The sequence below is a fragment of the Festucalex cinctus genome, chromosome 18, assembly GCF_051991245.1.
Source record: "Festucalex cinctus isolate MCC-2025b chromosome 18, RoL_Fcin_1.0, whole genome shotgun sequence".
Taxonomy (NCBI): domain Eukaryota; kingdom Metazoa; phylum Chordata; class Actinopteri; order Syngnathiformes; family Syngnathidae; genus Festucalex; species Festucalex cinctus.
Window position 1 is genome coordinate 12,277,593 of NC_135428.1, and position 25,509 is coordinate 12,303,101.

The window sequence follows — 25,509 nt, forward strand, 5'->3', positions numbered from 1 at the left end:
CAAGTTTCAAAATAAAAGTTAAACTAACACATTGCTGCCACACACACCAGCAAGAACAAGTTCACTTATAACGTGATAAATTTCATGTTTAGAAGTAGCAAGTTTCGCCAACTCTCACACGTTAATGTTAACGTTAAATTTGAGTTTCACACTTTAATGTGATAAATATGTGATAATACGTTTCACATTTAATAATCATTAATCATTTTTACATGATAGGTTTCTCAGAGATGTTTTCATAAGGCAGAGAAAAAAAAGACAAACCAAATATCTGACTGTCTTTGTTTACTATAGTTCAAATAATGACAATAAATCCCACGAGTTACAAGAAAACAACGAGGGCGTTTTATTGGGTTAACAACAACATGGCAAAAGGATCCCACAGCAGCAGGAAACAGCACTTTTCCTATAGTGGACTATGATCATCATCTTTCCACATTTTCTGCTGTCGTCATTCCCAGTCGGGATTCACAGAAAGTTGCGCAGCATGTGGGTGACCCTCTTGGACAGCTGCTGGAACAGCGACATCAGGTTGCTATGGTGACAGAGAGTAAACATGGGAGATATTTGTTGGTGGGATTGGGAATGAAAATGGAGGGCAAGCACTCTTTCAAAAATTTGAACTAATCAAAAAAACAAAACATTTCATCAGCGAATAGGTAAGTTTGTGGATGCTGAAGTAAGCGGGGGTCGAGAGGGGGTGTACCTAATAAAGCGACCAAGTCTCACCGGGGTCCTGCCGAGGTTCCGCTGCTGCGTTTGTGCTGACCACAGAAGAGCTTGGCCGCTCGCTGAACCCAGTACACCAGCACGGCCAGCAGGGGGCTTTTCACGGACATCTTTACTCTGGAACAAAAACTGATGCACAACACATCCCGCCCATCACTAGTTCGCAACATGCTGAGCGGATGCTAAACCGCTAATGTTAAAAGATTGGGTAGTTTTACTTTGGTTTACTTTTATTCATTATTTTTCTTTTGTTTTAGCCACGGAATTAAATTATTAATTTAATGATTTTTTTTTTTTTTTTTTAATAAAGCATTTTTGGGGTATTATTTTTATTTGGATCATTTTCATTTATAAACTTGCTTCTAATAAACACAACAAACATAGTTCTAGTAATATCTCCGAAACCTAGTAGGTTAGGCAGTACTACACATCAGTACAATAGTAATAGTAAAACAACTTCCTGCTTCTTCTCCATTACTTATCTCTCCATTAGTCACTTGTCTTCTTGACATCACTGCGGACAAATTGAACGTGGAACCCTAAAAAAATGCCTACCACACACAAGACTGCAACACCCTCTGCTTACCGATTCCTCCTGGGGTTTTAAAAGCTCCTCTTGCTTAAAAATAAGGGATGTCAGGAAGGCGGCGTCTCGGGGTGTAAACAACCCTAACCTCGTGCCTACGATCCGCCAGCCACGATAACTGCTGAGGTGGGCGCTTTTCAAAAGGTCCTGAAAGGTCCAGCGGCGCTTGGATAACATGGATGCATTGTGTCAAATGTGGCAGGGGCTATTTATGTGTTTTGGGGAAGGGGAGGGGGGTGACAGGTTGATAAAAAGTTCTCAGGTTGATGTGAAGCCTTGAGTCCAAGTCATGTAAAGCTGATAAACGAAATGACACCACCAATGAGGCAGTCAAAAGTCAATTCCTGGAATGTTTTTTAGTTTTGTTTTGTTTTTTCCCAATGCATAGTTTGCATACTGTATGTTAACAGCCTCTGTCTTTTTTGGGGGGGAATTGTTAGCATTAGCCTTGTTTCAGTTTATTATCAAATCAAATGTAAATGGCTCAAAAAGCTAAAAAATACAGTGGTGCACTTAAAAAGCACCAACAATGTTTTTTTTAATTAGAAAAATAGCACTCCACAGTATATTACATAAAACCATACAGTAATGACATAATGAAATATAATTTTAACAACTGAACATTTTTTTAATTGTGATTTCATGCTTTAACTCGGTTATTATGCTGCTCCTTCTGTTGTGCCCAACCTGGCCACCAGGGAGCAGTAAAATATATACAGTACATAATATATACATGAAGAAGACTGCGTTGTTGTTTTTTTTTCCCCTGCAGAGGGTAAAGAATTGAAATCCTTGAGTATTGCTATAATGTTGACAGCGAAATAGAAAATGTCCTATCTGAAAAAAAAACGTATTTGGAAAATCTTTAAATAAATAAACATGCAGAATATTTCAGTCAGAAAATAACACAAATTTAAAGGGTTACTTTACTTATCTAGCCCATTATAGCAATAAAAAGTTAATATTTTGTCTATAATTAATTTTATACTTTCATTATTTTTTCATGTACATTTAGTACCTTTAAAAACACATTTTGCAACTTGCTGTCGACTGAAAATGACATCACAAGGGCTCAGGTAACCAATCACAGCTCACCTGTTTTCTAGGTTTGGTCATGCGACATTCACAAGGTGAGCTGTGATTGGTTACCTGAGCCCTTGTGATGTCATTTTCAGTCGACAGCAAGTTGCAAAATGTGTTTTTAAAGGTACTAATTGTACGTGAAAAATAATGGAAATATCTAATTTATTAGAGGCAAACTATTAATGTTTGACTGCCAAAAATAGCGAAATAAAGTATCCCTTTAAGGGTGTTTTTTTTAATAATAATAAAAAAAAAAGTTAATTAAAATACTATGATCTGAGGATAATATTAACATAGTAGAAACATTTTAAATCATGACCTTAATTCCATAATGCCTTTTTTTTTTTTTTTAAACATTGTGCAATCAACATGAGGTCTTTTACGCGAGGCGGTGAAAAAAAACATGAGCCATGTCTGTTTGTGTGTGAAGCCGAGTGGAAAATGTCCCATAATGGCAAATGTCTCTCCTGAGGGCGGGTGGGAGCAAAGTAGGTCTGGCAGGTTGTACTTTAACTCAAGCTGCTTTTTTTTTTTTTTTTTTTAAATCAAAAACGACTCAACCAGACCGAATCTGAGGGTCGGAAAAAGCTCCATTTAATGAAGGTGGATGGCAGCGTGTGGATTGCGAGAGGCCTTAGAGCGAGCATGACGTGACGGCTTTCATCCTGAGTGTGGCCTCCTGCCTCATCGTGGGCACCAACCTCCTGGTGGCCGCCGCCCTCCTGCGCCTCCTGGCCAAGAGGCGCATCCAGAGCTGGTGCTTCGTCCTTAACCTGGCCCTGGCCGACACGCTGGTGGGCGTGGCCATCACCGGCCTGGCTACGGAGGACTTTGGGACCAACGTCACCTCCGCGGACCACATGCGGATGGCCTTCGTGATGTCGCCCTGCATGGCGTCCATTTTGTCCATGTTTCTGATCTCGCTGGACCGTTATGCTGCCATTAAGGCACCGCTGAGGTACTCCAGGTTCTCTGGAATGGGGACAGCGGTCGGGTCACTGGTGGCACTTTGGGCTTGTTCGCTCATTGTGGGATTCTTACCAGGTAAAATCTGTGACTTAAAGCAGTATTATGTTTAGATTTGCAGAATCTTCCATTTACGCAGGACCTAAAACTTTATTTGTTGTGTCTGGTATACATCTGCGGTACCTAAGACTTTTATACTTTTTGTAGGGATGCTTGAAACCATTTTTTTTTTTTCAAACCGGTACCGATACTCAACTCTTGAGTAGTCACACCGATGTCAAATACTAAATACAGATACCACTACACTAGATATCACTACTACATAAAATCCCCCCCCCCCCCCCCCCAGAAATGTAATTTTAAAGAAAGACCAATAAAGCAGTTTCCCTTAAAAAAAAAAAGAAGAAATTAATAGGAATGTAACGATAAGGCCAATATCGTGATATTAAAATATATTTATGCAACACATAAAAAAAAAAAAGTCAGGTTGATTTCCATTTGTGCAGTTCTAGCACCCTCTAGTGGCTAGTTTATTAGTGCAATTTAAATTTCATTAGGGATGTTTTGGCCTATGTTTAAAATCTATGCTAATTGTCAGATGAAGGGGAACCTAGTAAATGCCTCAATATTGTTATTAGAGATTGTAGGTGGTTTATATGCATTGCTGTTATGTACAAAAGCATAATATTGTGCTCTTTTTTTTTTAAATATGGCCAACCCCTCCACTGGCAAAATGGCCGCCCTCTAATACTGATAAAAACAGGTCGTTTTTGCTGTTTTAACTCATATTCCACTAACACAATATTAACCAGAATATATTTAGACTAGTGGACCTGCATAGAACATATTATTGCCAATTTTTTGAGCGGTTGACTTCCTCTTTAAGATAATACTCCTGCCTTCACGTCCACAGTGATGGTCCGCCAGCTGCAGACAGACGGCTATGGCGGCCTGTGCGCCTTCTTCTCCGTCATCTACCCGCCAGGCATCATCGTCCTGCTCAGCGTCTGCTTCTTCCCCGTCCTCTCCGCCTTCGTCTACATCTACATGGACATCCTCAAGATCGCCTGCGGCCACCAACGGCACATTTCCCAGATCAGCCAGGCGGGCTCTCGGACGCACCCGCCCCAGTGGCCCCGAGCCATGAGCCGCTACTGGAGCCACGTCAAGGCCCTGAGGACCGTGGCCCTGCTGGTGGGCTGCTTCCTGACCCTGTGGTGTCCCTTCTTCGTGGTGAGCATGGTGCAGCTACTGTGTGCCAGCTGCCGGCTCATCACGGTTTTGGAGAACCACCTGTGGCTGCTGGGCATGTCCAACTCGCTCATCAATCCGTTAGTGTACGCCTGTTGGCAGAGGGAGGTAAGGACGCAGATAGCGGGCATGTTGGCGTGCCCGGTGGGAAGGCGGTCGGCTCACGGGCCGGTTTTGGATGTTGGGGATCGTCAGTCGCACACGCAGACTTGAACTCTGCAATTGCGCGTTTCTGGAGCTTACAACCGTCTTAATTTTGGCAAGAGAAGATCCTTCCATGTTATTTAACCAACCACCAACCAGATTCGAACCCAGAACACTTTGACTGTGAGGCAGATCTACAAACCACATACGCCAACAATTGGTTGTGCATTTCAAAGTACATCCAATGAACTGATTCACAGACTGGAGATAACAAAGCCAAGCGTCTCGAGGTTATCTCAAGGTTTTCATATGTCGAGTTGATTATTCAGTCATGGAAACGTCCTGGTTTGCTCCACTCAATAAATCTGCCACCAGACCATGTGAATGAGGCTCCGTTTGGATACAATATTGACTTAAATGTCACTGCACACTTATTTCTATGTAATCTAATCTGGCAAGGCAAGATAGGTAATATGGCCTAATTCGGTGTTACTTGCCATTTCAGAGGGGTAATATAGCAGACGAAAAAATGCCCAAATAGGAAGTTGTGACAAAAGTGACCAAAATGGCACTTTGGCATTTATTCACCAACAAGAATGAGCAGGAAGGCATGCTAATGTCATCTGGTAACAAAATTCAATTCAGCAATCAAGAAACCCAAACCCATAAAGCATCAGGCTGAGGTAGAATGTATTTCTATAAACAGTCAACCCTGGTTGAGTTTGCAAATTGCCATTTGCAAACTCGCCTACAGACAATATATATATATATTTTTTTGCAGGACTATGTGCTCAGAAATACACCTATCAGACGTCTATAGTGTTTACATCAAATTGTATCGTTTGGCCATTTAAATAAAAAATGGCCAAACTCTTTTACCACCAAAAACATTTAATAACTATAAGTAAAATCACGATGTATACCGTTATAAATGTTAAATGACAACTACATTTTTTTATTTTTTTATTTTTATCAATGGGCAGTGGCGCGATGCCTGGTCAATGGCTTGTGGAATCAAAAACAGCCACGAACTATGGCCAGCAGATGGCAGCACTGTATCTCTTTTCAATGGGCTGCCGGTGTATGAAATCACAATGAAACATGACAAATTTCACAAAAAGCCCATTTTCTTCTTGACCTATTTTAAAATGGTGATTACGAAAGAACGGAATAAGGTAGAAACATATTTTTTTTCCTAATGAAAGAATGGAATCCGATCTTTCAAGTGGCACCAACCATGTTTATGTAGTAAAAGCACACAATATTCTGTTTGCCTTGAAAGATGAGTTAAAACGCTCAAAATCGGTCGGCACTGTCAGGGTTGTTTTTTTTTTTTGAAAACGTGGCAGTAAAAGAGTTAATGGCCATTTTTAAATAGCATTTTTTTGCTATTTGTAGCTGGCCTTTTGGTCGCTCAACCAAATACCGTTTGTTCACAGTATTGTATACAGCGTGTGTGAGTGTGCCTTTGGTTTTGCTACATTGTGAGGCCCATACGTGCATGTTTTTCCAGGTTTAACTACCATCGTGGGGACCGACTTTTTTGTGGAGGACATTTTGGTGGTCCCCACAAGTTCAGACCTTTTTGAGGGTCAAGACTTGGTTTTAGAGTTTAGCTTTGAATTGTGTTATGGTTGAGGTTAGAGTAAGGAACGGGGGTAGGCAATCATTTTTGATGGTTGAGTTTAGGGAAAGGCATTATGCCAATGAGAAGTCCCCATGATGATACAAAGACAAACATGTGCGTGTGTGTGTGTGTGTCAGCTTCGCCTTTGCTTCTCCATTCTGGCGGGTTCGAAAAACGGGTGCCACAGCGCCTCCTCCAGGGTGATGCGTCGGCCCGCGTCGTACTCCAGCATGCAGGCCAGAAGGTCCAACAGCTGCCGCTCGTCCTCGTCGCGTCTCGGCAAGCTCTGCCAAAACGCACCAGAACGACATCACTTCCTGTCTGACTTCCTGCCTGCCTTCGTTCCTGTATCAAGCGCACCTTGAGAGGCTTGCAGTGTTTCTGTACGTATCTGCCTGAAGAGCTGTGCTCGTCCCAGTCCAGTCGGCCGTTGAGGACAGAGTGTTGCTTTCTAAACACAAACACAGCACATCACAGTTGCAGATTCATCAATTTGTGACAACTTGGTGCCAAGGAACCATGTTGAGGAGCTTTGTTTAGACCAGATTAGTTTTCTGTGGTACCTGGTTTGTTTCAGCATGTGCGGCGGGATGGGCCCCAGGATTTTCTCCATCATGGCCAGGTGTTCTTTGCTGTCATGAGTCTGGAGCAACATACATGAATAACAAGCATTTTTTTCCCTTCTCTTTTTTCCATTTTCCCCCTTTTTTCCTTTTTTTTTTTTTTTAAAGTGGGGGAGAACCATCTTTTTGGATATTTCGTGAGCAGTGGAGTTAGTAAGTAGAGTACCGTATTTTCCACACTATAAGGCGCACCTAAAAGCCTTCAATTTTTTTGAAAAGCTGACCATGCGCCTTATAATCCAGTGCGCCTTATATATGGATCAATACTGAGCCGCAACAGATCTCGCTGTCAAGACGCTATCGGTGACTCTGCACGATCGGTGACGCGCATGCGCAGAAGATCCCGCCATCTTGGATCGCTAGCTAATATTAATACTTTACCTCAGAGAAAATAATAAAACAGTTGTTTATTCATTTTGGGAGTGAATGGAGTTGTCAGAAAGCTCGTTTGTAATCTCTTAACTCATTCACTGCCAGTCCAGGACAAAAAAAAAATCTTTGACGTCTAAAACCGTCTATAGCAGTGAATGTGTTAAAGTTGGATGTCCGCATGTTTTGAATATTCTTGGAGACTACACAAAAGTTGTTGTTTTTTTAAACTATGTGTATTAAACGCTGCAATTTACTGTTGTTGCTTTAATACCTAGTTGATGCATAACGAAAAAGCTTTTTTGCACATTGTTTTATTGCGTGTGCAGGAAAAAAATGAATCTTTGACGTCTAAAGCCGTCTATGGCAGTGAATGTGCTAATAAAGTTTGACTGACCTATCTGACTGTTTTGTTGACATTCCCTTTAGCGCAGCACCATCTAATGGATGCAGAACGTAACCCCAGCCTCTACTTTAGCGACTTTATATGGAAAAAAAGTTTTAAAATGTCATTCATTGAAGGTGCGCCTTATAATGCGGAAAATACGGTAGTCACTGCGAGTGGCACATATTCTCATTCTGCCCAGAAAAAGAAAAAGTTCCATGTCCACCATTTGGAAACTGCTGTTGTGTGTGTGCTCATACCGGGAATAGCGTCTGTCCAAGGTAGTACTCCAGGAGAACGCAGGCCAAACTCCAAACGTCACAAGACTGATTCCAGCCTAGACCTGACCACACAGGTTTAAATTATGAGCTATATTAGAAAAAGGAGCAGCAGAACATCCATTGAATTATAGCATTAAATCATAACGCGAAAAATGTTTATTTTTAGGGGTGTTGGGCAATTAACATGTTTACTCGTAATTAATCGCATGACTTCAACAGTTAACTCATGATTAATCGTAAATTATAAATGTTTTAAATGTACAAGAAAATATTTTTTCATACTCACTCATTCACACACGTAAGCTTCTGTGAGTGAGTGAGTGAGTGAGTGAGTGAAAAAAAAAATAATCCGTGCGTGCTTTCAAATTGCCGCGGGAGTGACGTCACGCAGCCGACACGTTCGCCCGGCCCCGTTTGCGACACGTCACCCCCCGCTCTGCGATTGGCTGGAGGGTTGTAAACACTGTCTTTCCACTGAAACCTCCCGCTGTTTACAAAACAAACACAAAATGGCAAAATACAGGCTGGGGGGGGGGGGGGGGGGGGTGGTGCGGGTTTAGGACGAAATGACCACAAAAGGTTAACAAAAACACAGATGTGTAGACTGAGAGAAAGTTAAAGTGTGTATATCCTGTATTTAAAAAGTGCATTTTCCTGAGTGAATCCAGCAGACAGCCCCTTTAAAGGAACTTTAAATTAATTCAAAATTAACACACAAATTTTGACATCCCTATTTTTTTACATTGCAATTAATTAGGTCATTAATGTATGTTCTTATAAAGTACAATACTATAGTGTTATTTATAAAAAAAGAAAGAAAGAAAAGAAAATTGTTTCTTTTTTTTCTTTTTTTTGGCACATCGACTGTTTGTGTTGATTTACCGAGTATGATTTCCGGAGCTCGATAGTGGCGCGTGGACACCAGGGACTCGTGATGCTCGTGGTCAAAAATAGCGGTGCCAAAGTCCACCACCTTTACATCCAAACTCCTCATCTTCCTCTGTTCGAGTTTCTGACATACGCAAACATATAACAATACACTTCAGGTTTTATTTTGGAGTTTCAAAGGCAACTGTGGGGAGGCGTTTACCTTTCGCGGGTTGTACTCCATGTCATAGTCAGAGCAGACAAACAGGATGTTTTCCGGTTTCAGATCGGTGTGTGTCAGCTTATTGCGGTGCAGGACTGGAAAACCACACACACACAAAAAATGCCTTAAAAGGGGATCTATTATGGGAAATGTAGTTTTTACTATCCTATGTACAAATAATTGGGTCCATAGAGTGCCTGTCTACCCATCATGTGAGAAATCAAATATCCAAAGCTTTTTTCCCCCTGCTTTTTCTGCATTGAGTTTTGTTGCACAGACCAGCAACCAGCTTGAACACACTGCTACGTTAGCTTTTTGCTAGTTGACCACTCACAGCTGACGGCTCGGAAGATCTGGAAGGCCATATGACGGATTTGCTCCACGCTGAATGGCAGGAACTGGTTTTGCCGCAGGACCTCGTAGGTACTGAGTCCCAGCAGCTCGAAGACCAGACACACGTGACCTTGGTGCTCAAACCAGTCCAACATCCGTACACAAGCACTGAGAAGAAGACACAGAAGAAATCCTGATGGACAGTTTGCAAACTTTTTTACACCATGCACAACCTAAAAATTACTTTGCTCTCCAAGTAACGTCATTATAACCAACATCAAAATGCAGCATAACGAAGTCATTTCCCACAAGTGACTATGTTAGCTGCACATAGCCAAAACTTTTTTGTTGGGTTCACAACTTGAAACAAATATTGCTTAGCTAACTAACAGTGATTAGTGTATTGCCACTCTGATCCCTGGATTCACTAAGTGTAGCGTTTCCATTTGTTTATGAAGTTGTGGCATTCCTCAGAGCTCCTTTCTAGAGCCATTGTTTTTTTATTTTTTTTTATGCTTCTTAGGTACAATCAAGTGTTTGTCAAAACTGAGACAGTGATTTTATACCTAAAAAAAAGATTAAATATCTTCATTTTTCTACAATAATGGCCGTAAATATATATATATATATATATATATATATATATATATATATATATATATATATATATATATATATATATATATATATATATATCTATCTTTATAAAACAGAAAAAATCATTGAATATTGATTATTTTATTAGAAAAAGGGGATAATAGAAATGAGTGATCTATTTAACTCAGGAGGTAGACAATTTTAGTGGTGGCCAACATCCTGATGAGATATTTAAGGCAAAAAAATATGACTTAGGCAATTATTTTGAAGAGGATGATGATATTCATGTAAGCCACTGTAACATTGTGCATAGTTTGAACATTACCACAGTGCTTAACAAAATTAAAAGAAAACTAAAATAATGATTCAATTAAAAGGTATTGCGTGACCTAAATTAATGTTTAAAATCAAACAAATTCATAATGATTAAATACAAAACCTTAACTACAACTGAACTTTACTTTTGGAGTACTTTCATGAATCACGAGAGGAAATGTACTCAACTCACAATTTGCGGTCATCATCCAAAGTGTTGATCTCCTTCAAGACGGCGATCTCACACTTGGCCGCCTGACGGAAGCTTTTGATGTTGCGTACAATCTTCACTGCCACATGCGTGCCTCTGAAACACATATGCGAACATGTTGTTAATGCCAAAAGAAACTGATTTCCCGCTAAGTGAAACTCTTTAATTCTTTAACCCTGGATGACAAACAATCAATTTTTCTCATTTTTAGCACAGACAGAACATTTTCAGATCAAAATGTAGCTTACTTGTCTCGGTCAATACACTCCAGGACCTTTGCGAAGGCTCCCACTCCCAGTGTGGACACCACCTCATCTGGGAAAGACCGGTCGGAATTCATTTATTGACCGACTTTGAGGGACATCAGAAACAGAAAGAACAGAAACGTACACCGTTCTTTAATCACGAGGCCGACGTGGTAGACCAGGTGACCCTCCTCTTCATCGTAGTTGTCGCTCCCGCCGGCCTGACTCCTCGGAACCTCATCGTCATCGCTAAGGCGGGTGGACTCCAGCTGGGGTGAAGAAGAGCGAGAGTGCTACATGGTATGATGGACAACTTAACGGGGACATATAATGAAAAAGTGACTTTGTAATTGCTTTTACAGGGAATCCTGGATACATGGTGGTTCAGTATAACCTGGATTTTCATAATCATGGCTGAAAATGTTGTCAATGTCAAAGGTACCACTGATTGTTTCTTATAAAAAAATAAAATAAAAATACATACAGAATTATGACTCTCTGTCGAGCTGTGTTGGTTGTCACTTCCACTGTTCTTCATCTCAACTTGGATTGAGTCTCTTTTGGCCTTGTTGTTGTCTACCAGAGAAGACAAATCATGGAGCAATTGGCAAAATAGCTACTCAACATCTCAACATTCATGACTGACAAGATTAGGTCATTCAATCCCAAAAGCGTGTAAAAACGTTTTTTAATACTTTGTCCTTCACTCCCAAAAACGTGTTTACACGGGGGGTATATTACGCAAGAGCATACAGACGGCTTTAATGCAGCTTCTGACATGAAGAGGTGGCTTCAAGCAATGGCAGTTATTACAAAAAAACAGCCAGCAAGTAGCAGCAGAATATAAGAGATTAGCCAGCCAAGCCATGTTGCAACAATCTCTTTTTGCCAGTGTTTTCACTCGGAATGTGAATAATGATGAAACTTAAAGCTATATCCTAACGCTAATTGCTGCAAAAAGGAAACAGATACAAATATACTTTTTATCCTGATGAAAGAAGAGACTCAAATCTTTCTTTTTGTAGGCTCCATATTTTTATAGCAATAGAACACAATATTCTGTGGGCCTTGCAAAATCAGTCAAAATCCAGTAAAACTGCCGCGAGTGAAGGGGGTTGCTTCAGTAAAAGTGGCTGCCAGTGAATGAGTTAATGTCGAAATACCTAGCCAAGAACCAAAATCCTGGTCTTTCCTGCCCATCGCGTTGCTACTTCTGAGTCGAGTCGTCCGCCTCCAGCAAGACTTGACACCTTGACCTAGATGGGTATGAAACAAAAAGAATAAGCTTTCCTATTTCGGATTATTTGTTTATTTGTTTGCTAGTTAGCATAAAGAGTAATTCATGGACTGTACCACTTTTGATTTTGTGACAAGAGAATAGATCCATGAAGAATCAATTGGAAAAATGGTTAAATAATTAAGATTTTTTTTTTTTAAATCAATTTGTCCAACCATTAGGTAGCTACGTTCACTTGGTGGAGGACGGACGCTTATAGGATCGTACCATTTTTCATTTGGGCAGCATTATGTCACAAAAAAAAAATGGCAAAGGATAAAATAATCATGATAATAAAAATGAAAAAAAGTCTTGACGCACCATATTTGTGTTTGTCTGTTAACTAACAGGCTACTTCCTAGTGTAGGATTATTCAAACAATGAGACTGAATTAATTCACATGTTTATCATTTGGCGATCTTGCACCAAAATCAAATGGGCTCTTTCTTGAAAAATGTGGTAAATCACGAGCCAAATAAGGTCAGTCAAAAAACGACGATCAAAACGAGACCTCGTGCCTTCGAGCTTGTCGCAAATAATTCCCCATTTTGATTGACTGTTATCTGTTTACTATTGCTTTTTGCCACCATTTCAGAATTCCTAAACGACCTTTAAGCTGTGCTGATGCCATCTTGACAACATGGTGGTCTGCACGGCTTTACTCATGTGGGTCGAGGCCAAGGTTTCAGCCAGCCACCCCCTCAATAAACCCACTTCTACAAATAGCAGAATTGGTAGCAGGGGTCATGCACCTTGATGTGACTAGTTCGTACTCATCTTTTCGTTGCCACGTGTCCACATCACGTCCAAATTCGGACTGTTATAGAAGACAAATGAGCAAAACTATCTAAAAAATTCTATGAATTGCTACTTATGTATGATTATTAAAAATATATATTTTACATATTTTAAAAGATAGACTATTCAAGCAATTATTTTCCAGGTGTAATTTTGATGATAAGCGCGGCGGCTTTATGTTTGATAGCAATAATGTGATTCTGACATCAATCGAGCACATACGGCGTCAGCGGCTGCAGTGCCAGACTGTAAATCAGCGGCGAGGAAGACTCTTAGCGCTTGTCAACATGCAGATTGTTGTCACTCACTTAAGAGTCTCAAAGCTGCTGCCAGGGTGCTGTCCAGCGTAGCGAGCGGCATACGTGTACAGCGTCTAGCGTTTAAATGATTTCAATTCATATTTGATTTGCGATCATCCTTTTTAATTGGACTGGTATGGCTGACGGAGTCTTTTAGTTGTTGTTGTTTTTTTCTTCAGTAAATTCTGAACTGTAACACGTACCTTAGGAATCAGTTATAGACACCCTGTAATTTTCAAAGGATTTTGAGGAATATGTACAGAATGTTAAACGCAGATGAGAATATGGAAAAATTTACATTCTTAGTCTTTTTTTGTTCAGTCATTTTATTTACATTTTTAGTGTTGTCAGGCAGAAACTTTTGAGTCATGTTTTGGTCTTAGAAAGGGATTGGCTTAGAATTGATAACTTCTCTGTGTTTTATACCAATGCAGGTAAATGATTTTGACGGTTGACCTCAGAGATGTTATTCAATATTTACAGGATACATTTAAAAAAAATTAAACCACATTGAATTTAAAATTTAATGTGTATTTTTTATTTATTTTATTTTTTAGAATTTTACCAAATGTTCCACAATATTCACAAGAAAATAAAAATCTGTTCATTTCATACAGTTCGTAATTATAATCTAATATTTGCTAATTGCAACTATGGATACATCCAAAATTTAGTCCCATTAAAACTAATTCAACAAATCGCATCATTACTTTCTCCTATCTTGTTGTGTGAAATTCTCCACAAAAAACAGGCTAAGAATAAAAATTACAAAATGAGTTTTCTTCCTTTCATTCCACCAAAATAAATAAATAAATAAATAAATAGAGTTCTTACCTTAATACAACAAATGCTGAATGAAAGCTGCTATGTTGTGTGTGTGCCGTTCTTCGCTGGCTGGTTGCTCTCCTGCTGCTTTGTTTTGACTCCACTTCTCTCCTCCTCTTCCTCCCAACAAGGTGGAACGTGAGTGCCGAATGCCACGCGACCTGCCAAAAAAGGGGGTACGGAATAGGCGTGACCAGTGCAATAAAACATGATGTTCTTCGAAAAAGCAAGACGTTGGACATTCCCTCGAAACATCGCGGTGGTGTTAAAAGTCACAGTCAGCTGCAGTGAAACGAGACACGGGTCGGAAACACCGCTGCCCCAGCACGAGCTCCACTTTCAAAAAAAAAAAAAACATGGCCTTTCTAATTTTACTAGCAGATAATGGTTTTGTGATGTAAATGTACACTGCATTTCACGATGCATTACGGCCTGCGTGGTGTTGTTGGACACCTAAAATGTCAAGACTCATTTAACAACAAACACCAAAAATAATCCAGAATCATATTCGTACAAATTTAATGTGTCATGCTATCAGTACGTACTGTACATAGTGGGAAATGTTGTGTTTGTTAACTTTCTGGTGGGTTCACAACTTAACATTTGAAGCAAACATACTGTAATTTATGCAAGTATTTATTTATTTATGTAATATATATTAAAAAAGTTAAAAGGCTTTTTTATTAAAATGTTTAAAATTTACACCTTTGTAAAATGATTGCCTAAAACGTTTTTTCACATTTTTCAGGAAACACAAAAAATTGAACCATTTGCATCATGTGGAGATGATTTAATCAAAAAATATTTTTTGCAAAAAAAAAAAAAAAGAAAAAAAAAGAAAAGAAAAAAGGACAATTATTTTGAGAGTGACAATATGGAGAAACTGGATTCACAGGATATCGTTTTCCAGTTACTTAGTTACTGAAGTGGCGCTGTTCCACAGGGCTTCTTTCTAAAGTTGTTTTCAAATAATCACTGTTACAGTACAATCAAATTAAAGTTGTAATGGATTGTTTTGAAGTTCTATCCTACAGTGGTGACGTGACCCAAATTTGACAAAAAAAGAAAAAAAAAAGTTGGAATTCACAGTACTTATAAAAAAAATAAATAAATAAAAAAGACAATTATGACAGGTGGTGGTCCTCAGGGCTCATTTCTAGGTGCACTTTTTATTTATTTTTTATTTTTTTTTATCAGTTGTTGCAGTGGCTCACAGTCAAGCGAAAGCTGTAAAGATTTGGTTTGAAATTCCCACACAGACTCCACAGGTTCACTATTATGCTAACCATTCTAAAGCTAAAGTGCAAGCTGATTATCACAATAATCTGAATTTGTATGCAAGTCAGAAGGTGGCATAGTCCATTGCTTACACAGTATTAAAGTCAGAATTACAGTAAATAGAAAGGATGTAAAGGAGACAAGTTGTGGTGAGGTGGTGTTCCTCGGGACTCACTTCCAGTTCCACATTTTCAAAACATCAAGAAGACAACGCTTTGGACTCGGTTGCTGGGGCTAAACAATTGCTAACAATAGCTTTTCTTAAATGCATTTGTCTTGGCCACATAATATATGCTACCACTAAAAAAAGGCATTCCAATATACGCAACATACTACTGTAAAATGAGAAGTTAAGGTAAGGTGGTGCTCCTCAGGGCTCATTTCTATGTCCACTCTTATTTGGGGGGCAAAAAAAAAAATCATTGCTACACTAGCAACAATTTGTTAAATATCAACAATGTGACTAGCTACTTATCAGTGCGTCGCACAAAAACAAACAACTTAGCAATGTCCCTGTTTCTTAATTGACGCAAGTCAACACCTATCTTTAGCTTTAGCGGCAAGCGAGCAAAGCAACAGCACCTCATCTAAAAGTCAAAGCTAAAATTAATATGACAACACCATTGGCTGTACGCAATCCCAACGGAGGCCAAACAGCGGAACAATTTCCAGCAGCTGCCTCACGATCTTGCGGGTGGTGAAAGGGAACCGTTTGTTATTAGATCGGGTAATTATGATGGTTGCATAACAAGCTGAGCTGAGGGAACACATTGACACATGAAATCCCACCTAAAAGTCCATCCATCCATTTTCTTAACCGCTTAGTCCGCACAAGGGTAGGATGGGTACACCCCGAATTGGTTAGCAGCCAATCACAGTCACAGAAAAATATGAAAAAAAATAGTTACAATTAAAAGATATTTCAAAAATTATCAGTCTTCTATCATTGCATCTTAAAGTAATAATAAGAATAATAATAATACTGCGATTGGCTGGCAACCAGTCCAGGGTGTCCCCTGCCTACTGCCCAGAGCCAGCTGAGATAGGCGCCAGCACCCCCCGCGACCCTTGTGAGGAATAGGCGGTCAAGAAAATGGATGGATGGATAATAATAATAATAATAATAATAATAATAATAATTAGGGATGGGCGAGTACCGATACCAGGTACCTTTTTTCAAGTACTCGAGTACTCGTGACGCAGACGAGTACAAGCGACCGATGGCAGAGGGGGAAGACGTTAAGTGAGTCCTCCTTGAGGTCTGAGTATCGGTATCGGTCTGAAAAAAGTGGTATCGAAGATTTCTAATAATAATAATAATAATAATAATAATAATAATAATAATAATAATAATAATAATAATAATAATAATAATAATAAAAACAAAGTATAAGCACCTTTCAGGACACTCAAGATCACTATACAAAACGTTAAAAAACAAAACCAAGTAAAATCAATAAAACACGATAAAAGTAGATAAATGAGTAGTAGTAAAAAACAATATTTGTGGCACATTCAATTAGCGAGAGGAGGTGCTTCAATATTTCATTCATTGAAAAGCTTGTTACTCAGGCGAACACAGAGTTATGTCGTCGTCATGGAGGTAGTCAGCGCCACTCATATCCACGGACAGCTGTTAAAGCTCTCGGCCGGGATTAGAAGTCCGGGACACTATCGATCAGGCAGATATACAGTCGGCCGTTAATACCAATTGGCCTGCTCTGGAGCTTAACAACGATCCTCGGGAGCTGCCTTTTACGTCCCCGTCCAGTGTGTTGTTGTCACATGTACATTCTGCTTTTGTACCCCTGGCGCCTGGGAGCAAGCATTGTGTCTTTTTGAACCTGGAAATCCATCTTGTGTTCCTCAGGGATCCTGTCAAGGGCCACTCTTCTTTTGTTCTAGGTTCTAGTCATAGTTGTCTAATTGTCAGATTTGCGGTACAGAAAAGTACTCCTAACTTACCTCAAACTAATTTTAATTAACTCATTCACTGCCATTGTTTAAACATGGTAAAAATCAATGAAACAATTATAAATTGTTGATATAATGTACAGCAGGGGTTTCCAAACTTTTTCCTCTCAGGGCCACAAACAGAAAAATAGAAAGCTGCAAGGGCCAATTTGATTTCTTTTTTTTTAGTTATTTATTAACACATTCATTTGACAAACCAGCAAAAAATGCATCATTTGACGTCTTTTTCCGTCAATGGCAGTGAATGAGTTAAAAGTGTCACTATTATTATTATTATTTATTTTTATTTTTTTAACATTCTTTGGTCGCATTATTACGTTCTGTCTCATAAAATGCAGGGCACTTTTGTTCTATTTGTTGCCTTTGTAAACATGTTGGGCTATATTCTTGAGAACAAAGGCAACAGCTACATTGAGGTCCAGTAATTCACTCTATGGGGTACATTAGATTGGATCTTGCAGTGTTCCTGAGGGTTCGAGTTCATAAATGCAATTGACAGGCAAACAGTCCAGAGTATACCTCTCACCAAACCTCCACTGGGTTAGTCCGATCGAAAAGAAATTGTTGAAAGGGTCCTCAATGGCAGCATTTCCTATATAAAGATCCAAAATGGGACTCTGGGGAGGTTTTATCAGGTTGCCAATTATCATAGTAGCCACACATTTTGCTACTGCTGGCAGTTAGAACATCAGGACAATAAGTCAGAAGGAATAAAATATAATCGAGCTGAAGTCGAGCGACAGCTTTTTACAGTGAGTTCAAAAGTTGACAGGGACAACCAGTCTCCCTCGCTTTAATGTGAATCATTGTGACAGCGTGTTTGTGTGTGTAGTGCTGCAGACCATATCGCAGCAGCAGAATCAGAGCCAGATCATCTCTCTCTCTCTCGACGTCCTTCTCTCTCTGCTGTGATTACTGGAGTAAAAGAGCGCTGCGTCGCAGAGAACCAATTTTCCTAATGCACTGGCACACATACCACGGTTATTGATGAGGTAAATGGGGAGGGGGGCAACGTAGGGCCACACGAAGTGCTGGGAAATGGAGAGAGAGAGAGAGCGAGCGAGCGAGAGAGAGGGGAGGATTGTGGAAGGACAAGCTGGACAAAGAGAGGGACAAGCCGGACAAGGAAGGAGGGGACGAGATGGAGGCGAGGGAAGAAGACCGCCAGATGTTCTAGGATGGAACGGGACCCCCATTTAGAATGAGGGAACGTTGAAAGGGGGCTCCTTTAGAATCTGTTTTTTTACGAGGGTACGAGAGAACAAACGTGCGACAACTTCCAAAAGGGACGGAATAATGCCGCTTTTGTGGTTTCTTCCGCTTGAAGTACCCAAAAGACAGACAGACAAGAAATGGGCTTACAAAGTCACTCTAGAGCAGTCCAAAAGGGGTTTTGTCTACCATGGGATTTACCTTTTAACTGGAGCAGCCAGAGACTGAAGGAAAGGAATCGGCAGAAATGAATGAAAATGCTTGCTTGAGGTGGATGCCACTGACGAGAGATGCTGGTTTCCTTTAAAAGATTCCGTTTTTAGGACAAGGAGGACTTGGCTTGTGAGGTACAACCACCAGTGAGACCGGCTCTTAACTTTTTCATTCTCTACCTGAGGATTCCCACCTCTAGGAACATCCCTCAACCCTAAGCCCTCAAACCTGCAGAAGAAAGGTGAAACATCAATGAGGAACCAAGACTGCAGACTGAAGTCATCAGCCACTGTCAGACCCCGTAAAAACCTTTTGGATTAAGAAGACCATAGACACATTTTGTAAGATTCTAGAACTACCAGGATCCTCTCTAGAAGAACATGGAAAAGTTGAATCATCCACAAGGAACCAAAACTGGAGGTTTGATCTCTTCCAAAACTTAAATTCATCCATGTCTTTCTATACCACCTAACCTGCCCTCGGGCGCGAAGCTTGATGATTTCCAGAGAAGAGTATCATGCCACCTACAAATATCTGTTCTCTACTGACTACCCCCTAGGTACCCTGAAATTCTGCAGCAAGATCCCGAAATCCCAAAACCAAACACTTTCACAGTTACACATCCTACGGTTATAGAACTACCAGGATTATCTCTTGGACAATATGGAAACTGGGGTTCACCTGCCCCAAGGGAGCCTAAATTGAAAGTTTATTATCTTCTAGAATTTCTTGTCATCTCCTTGGGCTAGTTGCCAAGACCTCCAGTGTCTGCTTGGCTATCCCTGTTCATCTGTAGCTCAGACGACCGGTCGCAAAATAGTCAACCACAGGGGGCATTGAGGTGGTGTAGAAAAGTCAATGTGAACCACTACATCTTTTCCCAGACCCACCGGTGCAAATGGAGCAGGACACTACAAAATTGATCCAAGAATTATCACTGCCCAGATTGGAATTTGTTCATCCAGGATTAAAGTTGCACTAAGGATGAGGACTGCATACAGCCAGAGGTGCACACTTTCTATCAACTTTATTTTAAAATCAACTCAACTCTGCATAATCTGCATTTGAGCGTCTATAATCACCGTTACCGCGGCAACTAGCAAGAGAGAGAGAGCGGGAGTGCAGCAGCATGGGACTCAGCTGCTTCAAGTCCTGGAAACATGACAGAGCAGGCCTCAAAGGTGACACACTCACACAAACAACATATTAATCCCACTCAGATTAATTAATCAGCCGGCCACAATCAAAATATATACAATTTGTGATTTCACAAGCAGTCCTCAGATGAGCAATTCAACTTGTACGGGGGTCGCCCTGGATGTCATTATTTTACATACAGCTTAAAGTTACGGTTTGTTTAAAGGCCCGGTCTGCCGGTTTCACTCAGGAAAATGCACATTTTAAATACAGGATTCAAACAAACAAACTACTTCTCACTTTACAGCTCTGGGCTTCTCTTAATGTCTGGTGGTGATTTTGTCCTTGTCATTAACTGCGCCACCCAATGCATTCTGGGAACAATATATATGCAAAATGGGTCGATTTAACACGTCCGGAACGTATACCGGCAAAGTGTCGCCCGTTCCGTTTGCATTTGTGTTATTCTTCGGAGCAACACGATGACAGTTGAGCTCCGTAATTTAGGGCTGGTCCACAAATCTGTGTATAAATGACGGTAATCGTTTTTAAGTTATATATCGTTATTTTTAGTGTTGTTCCGATACCGTTTCTTGGCTCCCGATACCGATACCGATACCCAGCTTTGCAGTATCGGGCGATACCAATACCATACCGATACTTAAGGTTTTTTTAGTGCTGTTCCGATACCCTTTTTTGGGTCCCGATACCGATACCCAGCTTTGCAGTATCGTCCGATACCGATACCATACCGATACTTAAGTTGTTTTTTTTCCTCAACATGAAAAAGCTGTCACCGATAGTCACCGATACCGATACCACTGTTTTAAAGCAGTATCGGCACCTCTGCCGATACCAGTATCAGTATCGGAACAACACTAGTTATTTTACCTATGCGGCCCACTTGGTAATATATTTTCCTCCATGCGGCCCCTGAGCGAACATGAGTTTGACACCCCTGCACTAGATCATGTGTGTCCTTGAGGTCAAAAGATGACTAAGGGCTTTGAAAGTTCTCTCAAGTAGCTATTGTAAGCCAAAGAACACTCTTTTGACAATAATTGAGATGGTTGGAGCCTCGGCCTCCTGTGATCTTATCTTGCATTAACATAATCTAATTTCCTCTTTGGCTCATTAAATAGCCTCTGCTCTGTCACTGATCTTGGCTAGTCTTGAGAAAAATATCTCACATCATCTTGACTTGCTAAGGGATGCGACTTGTCCCTTTACCGCCAAAAGCATAAAAAGCATGTCTGGATTGGTGTACGCAGGGAACAGAGACGTGTTGGCCAGCCCGGGCTCGTATTTCTTCCTGTCCAACAGCGCCGGCCAGGGGGACGAGTGGCTGAAAAGCCTCAACAAGGGCGTCTGGATCCCCTTCACAGGTAAACAAAGTGAGCCTTTTGGGATGCTTGTTTTTATCCTAGAACTTGTACTGAATGTGCTTCACACATTGCTAAGCAACTTTTATTGGCCTCAAAACATGGGGCCGGCCAGTCCTGCCAAAGATCAGTAAATTCAGATCAGTCTTTCTATGGGACAACACCGCCCACTCACTAAAGCTGTGCAGTGGTACCTCAATTTATGAGTGGCCCGACGTATACATTTTTTCGAGATATTAGCCTTTACATGGCCGATTTTGCTTTAAACAACGGTTATTTTGCCATGCCATAATATGTGTTTTTTTAATGGGACAGTGTTTAAGAGAGAGCATGAAACAGTCCCAAGAACTGGTTGTGTTCCCACCACAATTGCACAGATTTCAGAGTAATGCGGGAAATTGCAGGATGAAAATAAAACAGCTAAACTCATTCACAGCAGTTAAACTGGATCTTTGACGTCTATAACCGTCAATGGCACTGAATGACAGAAGTCAGGTGTCTCCTGTTACGTATCTTACTCGCTCTACCACACTTGACAATTTATTTGTGACTCCTGCTTAGGTGTCTTCGGTCAGCGTCTGGAGGAGACGGTGCTGTACGAGCGTCGTTACGGCGTACGCTCGGTTCCTCTGGTGGTGGAACAATGCGTGGCCTTTATACGGGAGCGGGGTCTCAATGAGGTGGGCTTGTTTCGGCAACCGGGACGGGCCACCTTGGTGAAGGAACTGCAGGAGGCGTTCGACGCCGGGGAAAGGCCCTCCTTCGACAGGTCTGGACAGTAAGCCTCCACCTTTTTATGTTTGAAATCCAGTCAGTCAATTCGATCAGGAAATTTAAACCAAGCTTGATGTGTTTGCAGTAACACAGATGTCCACACAGTGGCATCGCTGCTAAAGCTCTACTTGCGACAGCTGCCAGAGCCTTTGGTTCCTTTCAACCATTATGAGCACTTCCTGCTCAGTGGCCAAAAGCTTTCTAATGACCGCACGCAGGTGATGTTCTACTAAAAGATGTGAAAGAGTGAGGAAATAGAATATTATGTGAAAAGTAAAACACTACAAACGCTCTTCGTTCCTTCACAGGGCTTGGGGGAGTTGCGGAATCTGCTTCAGGAGCTACCAGTGGCCAATTTCAACCTTCTCAAGTTTATATGCCAGTAAGACCCACCAAATAAATACAATCTATGAATCCTTCTGCTTCAGGATGGCACAAAGTACTACACTAGTACTGCGTCAACTATACCTACACACACCTCGCTCATATTTTTCAAGGACTTCCAAGATTTAATTTAATGGACATAACCATCTTCTTCTTGGCACTCACTTTCTAAACACCCATGTTTAGAAGACGTCTCATAATTTGTAAAACTCAAAGTCAAGGTGCTCCTGTATTGAATCCTTGCTTCGTCTGTGCACAGCTTTCTCAACGAGGTCCAGAGTCACTCAATAGGGAACAAGATGAGCTGTCAGAACTTGGCCACAGTCTTTGGACCAAACATTCTCAGAGCCAAAGCGGAGGACCCGAAAAGCCTTATGGGAGGTAGACACCAACTCACAAGGCACACGTGATTAGGTTTTAACATCAGAAAGACCTTTGAAGGATTGTGTTCCAGGTGCAGCAATAGTCCAGGTGCTGATGTTGGAGCTGATCAGGGAGCACCAGTCCCTGTTTTCCAGAGACTCTGTAGCAGTTCCTGCACGTACGGCCAGAGGGTTTCACGCGTCGCCCGGTGCTCTCAGGCGACCGCATCTGCACCAGCCCCCCTGCCTTCGCCAGATGTCGCTGCCGCTTATTGCGGAGCGATGCCGGGAGCCGGGACAGAGTACCAGGTACCTTCTGGATTCTGACTGTGTATCCATGCTACCAACTATCTTTTAATCCTCCCGGAAGACCCTTAAATCTTGAGGTGGAAAATGTACTTATATTATAACCCAGTGGATTTCGAATAGCGCCCTGAGGAACATTGCAACTTCAGAAATGAGCAAAAGACTTTTTTTTTTTTTTGAATGCAATGGACAAAGTGACAGTATCTAATTATTAATTGCAGACTTTTCAACTTTTTTACAATCATGGCTACTAACATTAGCAACCAGCTAATCTATGTCTGATTTAATGCTGAGAATATTATAGAGGTAGTACATTTATTCCTTCGTGGAAAAAGGCTCTTATAAAAGTCAAAGCACTGGTTTCATTTTTTTTAGTACATATCCTAAATGTACAAAAAAACGCATGTAAACTGAATTTATTATACAAGTCACCAAGATGTCAATCAGCCAAGACAGCGACTGCGGTTTACTACTTTACTGCTCTGTTTACATCGTGTTATCATCCACAGTGGTTGAAAGAAGTAGCACGTCCATTTTGCCAAACTAGAAAGTACAGATACCTGTTTGACTTGTTTTTGCAGCTCTATCCCCTCAGCTGCAGCCATGTCGGAGGTAACCTCAGATCACAAGCGATTCCTGGGCCATCGCTACACTTCGTCGCATCCGGAAAACTGCTTCTTCCCGCTACCCTCCTCAAGTCAGCCCCTTCAGAACCAGCACGAGGAGAGAACGAGAGATCAACACCAGCACCTAGCTAGCTTTGGATCACCCTCCGCGAATGTCCGCAGCAGTGCGGAGCCGAGATCTGGGCACATGGCCTGGATGGAGGTCTGGGCCAGTCTTGGAGAAGCTAGCGGCAAAGGTGGGCAAACAAATTATTATTATTTTTTTTTAAATCAGTGGGCAAACTAATCTCAGTCTGTACTTGAGTAGAAGTATGGAGACTTGTGTAAAAAAAAAAATACTTGGGGAAAAGCTGAAGTACTGATTCAACTAACTGTATTTAATAGTACATATTCAATTTCAAATGTAGGGAGTGAAAGGAGTAAGTCATCAGAGAAATTAATACTCAAGTGAAATACAAATATTTCAACTGTTTGTACTTTATTACTCACCACTGGCAGGCAAGGACCTGTGGAGTTCCAGTGCCACCCAGATTGCAGTGGCACAAGGTGAAGCAGCCAGCGGAGGCAGCAGTGAGGCGCAGGAAGACAGCAGCCCATCCGATTATGACAACCTCAACATGGCGCCCTCCAGTGAGAACATGGAGGACGTCGCCGGTGAACATTTCAACTCCGGTGAAGAATCAGAGGAGGCGTGGCAGACAGTCGACGACTCCTCGTCATGGTCCTCCTGTGAGGTTTTACCCCTGGACGAGGATCCTGTGGGTCGGGTTAGTTCTGACTTGACACCGGTGAGATCCCCCTCAAGTCAAGTAGCAGAAGATGACAAACACCTTGATGGTGATACAGAAAGTGACTTTAACGGAGGACACCACCTGAACACCCCGACTTCCGGCTCGATCCTCAGCCCCCTCAGCACCGGGAGCTCCGAGGTGTTCCTCCCATCTGGTCCTGCAGAACCTTCAGCCCCGGAGCTTCAGCCACAGCCTGATAATGCTGAGTCGCTCCTGGCCGAACTTCGACAGCAGATGGTCCAGCAGAGGACAGACTACCAGGCCAGGATACACAGGTAAACAGAAATACAAGTATCTTGTTCTGTTTTGATATTCACAGCCATCGCGGTACTGGCACCAAAAAGTCGGCCCTGGCATTTTGACTTGGTCTTCTCCCTCTCTTGGGGTGAAATAGAGAAGAATACGAATTAAATAGAACCGTTTCGGCCCACCGGGTATCTGCCCCTTATGCCAGATGGCCAGTCCAGCCCTGTCTACAACTTCCGCTAAACCAAAGTGAACCAAACATTATCGCTCGCTCTGTGTTAACAGCAAATCCATGTGATCAACACAACAAACGTTTTCAATATTCACCAGAACCTTCTTGGACTCTCGCCACAGGTTGGAGCGCTGCAACGACGCCCTCGAGCGGCAGGTGGCAGCACTGCGCGACCGCCTGGAGCGGCAGAGGCGCAGCCAGAGCGCCGCCGAGGTCAGAATCCGTCAAGCGGAGCGCGCCAGGGCCGCTGCCGACCGCCGCAACTTCACACTGCAGTCGGACATGGAGCTGTTTTTCCGGACGTACGGAAAGATCACAACGCAGGAATGGAGGGATGAGGATGATGTTAGAGGAAAGAGGGAACGCATTTTAAAGAGCCTGTGAGGATGGAGGGAAAGATGGAGAATTAGTCATGTGTATAATGGACTTACATTTTATCACAGTTCTCCAAATTACGGATTTTATATGCAAAACAACACACAGCAAGTCTGCAGTCATTTGCATGAGTGAACTTTTACAATAAAGGACAAAACATACAAACTTCAGTCCCTTTAACTGT

The 25,509-nt window shown here is 41.5% G+C and overlaps 4 protein-coding genes across 7 annotated transcripts; 2 read left to right on the plus strand and 2 right to left on the minus strand.

Annotated features, from left to right (window-relative positions):
* Nucleotides 1-322: 322 nt before the first annotated feature.
* LOC144006607 (uncharacterized) lies at nt 323-1,507 on the minus strand. 3 transcript variants are annotated; one of them, XR_013279885.1, is made up of 3 exons: nt 1,208-1,317; nt 730-858; nt 323-535 (listed from the first exon to the last, which is right to left on the minus strand). XR_013279885.1 is itself a non-coding variant. In XM_077505537.1 (3 exons), exons 1-3 carry the CDS (start codon nt 1,490-1,492, stop codon nt 452-454), a joined length of 390 nt encoding a protein of 129 aa, XP_077361663.1. In that variant the 5' UTR covers nt 1,493-1,507; the 3' UTR covers nt 323-451. The 3 variants fall into 3 exon arrangements, 2 of the variants coding, with proteins under 2 accessions (XP_077361663.1, XP_077361662.1); XM_077505537.1 differs by having other exon boundaries at nt 1,316-1,507; XM_077505536.1 differs by having other exon boundaries at nt 707-858; nt 1,316-1,507.
* Nucleotides 1,508-2,856: 1,349 nt separating this feature from the next.
* On the plus strand, nt 2,857-4,828 carry gpr119 (G protein-coupled receptor 119). Its single transcript, XM_077505848.1, has 3 exons — nt 2,857-2,886; nt 3,037-3,442; nt 4,278-4,828. Exons 1-3 carry the CDS (start codon nt 2,857-2,859, stop codon nt 4,826-4,828), a joined length of 987 nt encoding a protein of 328 aa, XP_077361974.1.
* Nucleotides 4,829-5,115: 287 nt separating this feature from the next.
* Nucleotides 5,116-25,068, minus strand: LOC144006826 (dual specificity protein kinase CLK4-like). Its single transcript, XM_077505875.1, has 15 exons — nt 24,171-25,068; nt 23,616-23,905; nt 14,043-14,194; nt 11,999-12,091; nt 11,320-11,411; nt 10,981-11,104; nt 10,839-10,905; nt 10,573-10,686; nt 9,469-9,635; nt 9,135-9,229; nt 8,927-9,056; nt 8,024-8,106; nt 6,950-7,029; nt 6,747-6,837; nt 5,116-6,672 (listed from the first exon to the last, which is right to left on the minus strand). The coding sequence occupies exons 4-15, from the start codon at nt 12,033-12,035 to the stop codon at nt 6,520-6,522; spliced, it is 1,233 nt and encodes a 410-aa protein (XP_077362001.1). The 5' UTR covers nt 12,036-12,091; nt 14,043-14,194; nt 23,616-23,905; nt 24,171-25,068; the 3' UTR covers nt 5,116-6,519.
* Nucleotides 19,628-25,495, plus strand: LOC144006823 (rho GTPase-activating protein 24-like). 2 transcript variants are annotated; one of them, XM_077505868.1, is made up of 10 exons: nt 19,628-19,891; nt 21,119-21,232; nt 21,791-22,007; nt 22,089-22,221; nt 22,312-22,385; nt 22,647-22,768; nt 22,842-23,058; nt 23,637-23,917; nt 24,180-24,747; nt 25,073-25,495. In XM_077505868.1, exons 1-10 carry the CDS (start codon nt 19,840-19,842, stop codon nt 25,332-25,334), a joined length of 2,040 nt encoding a protein of 679 aa, XP_077361994.1. In that variant the 5' UTR covers nt 19,628-19,839; the 3' UTR covers nt 25,335-25,495. The 2 variants fall into 2 exon arrangements, with proteins under 2 accessions (XP_077361994.1, XP_077361996.1); XM_077505870.1 differs by having other exon boundaries at nt 21,791-21,998.
* The last annotated feature ends 14 nt before the right edge of the window (nt 25,496-25,509 follow it).

Bases quoted from the DNA above. Each gene is read 5' to 3' on its own strand.
- LOC144006607 (XM_077505536.1), bottom strand. From the start codon at position 1,492: ATGTTATCCAAGCGCCGCTGGACCTTTCAGGACCTTTTGAAAAGCGCC. The intron at 859-1,315 runs GTAAGCAGAGGG...GTTGTGCATCAG, and splicing joins TAAAACCCCAGGAGGAATCG to TTTTTGTTCCAGAGTAAAGA. The intron at 536-706 runs GTACACCCCCTC...CTGTCACCATAG, and splicing joins AGACTTGGTCGCTTTATTAG to CAACCTGATGTCGCTGTTCC.
- LOC144006826 (XM_077505875.1), bottom strand. From the start codon at position 12,035: ATGGGCAGGAAAGACCAGGATTTTGGTTCTTGGCTAG. The intron at 9,636-10,572 runs GTGAGTTGAGTA...TCTTCTTCTCAG, and splicing joins TTGGATGATGACCGCAAATT to TGCTTGTGTACGGATGTTGG. The intron at 7,030-8,023 runs GTATGAGCACAC...ATGTTGCTCCAG, and splicing joins TTGGACAGACGCTATTCCCG to ACTCATGACAGCAAAGAACA.
- gpr119 (XM_077505848.1), top strand. From the start codon at position 2,857: ATGTCTCTCCTGAGGGCGGGTGGGAGCAAA. The intron at 2,887-3,036 runs GTAGGTCTGGCA...GAGAGGCCTTAG, and splicing joins TGAGGGCGGGTGGGAGCAAA to AGCGAGCATGACGTGACGGC. The intron at 3,443-4,277 runs GTAAAATCTGTG...TCACGTCCACAG, and splicing joins CATTGTGGGATTCTTACCAG to TGATGGTCCGCCAGCTGCAG.
- LOC144006823 (XM_077505868.1), top strand. From the start codon at position 19,840: ATGGGACTCAGCTGCTTCAAGTCCTGGAAACATGACAGAGCAGGCCTC. The intron at 22,386-22,646 runs GTAAGACCCACC...GTCTGTGCACAG, and splicing joins CTTCTCAAGTTTATATGCCA to CTTTCTCAACGAGGTCCAGA. The intron at 24,748-25,072 runs GTAAACAGAAAT...CTCTCGCCACAG, and splicing joins TACCAGGCCAGGATACACAG to GTTGGAGCGCTGCAACGACG.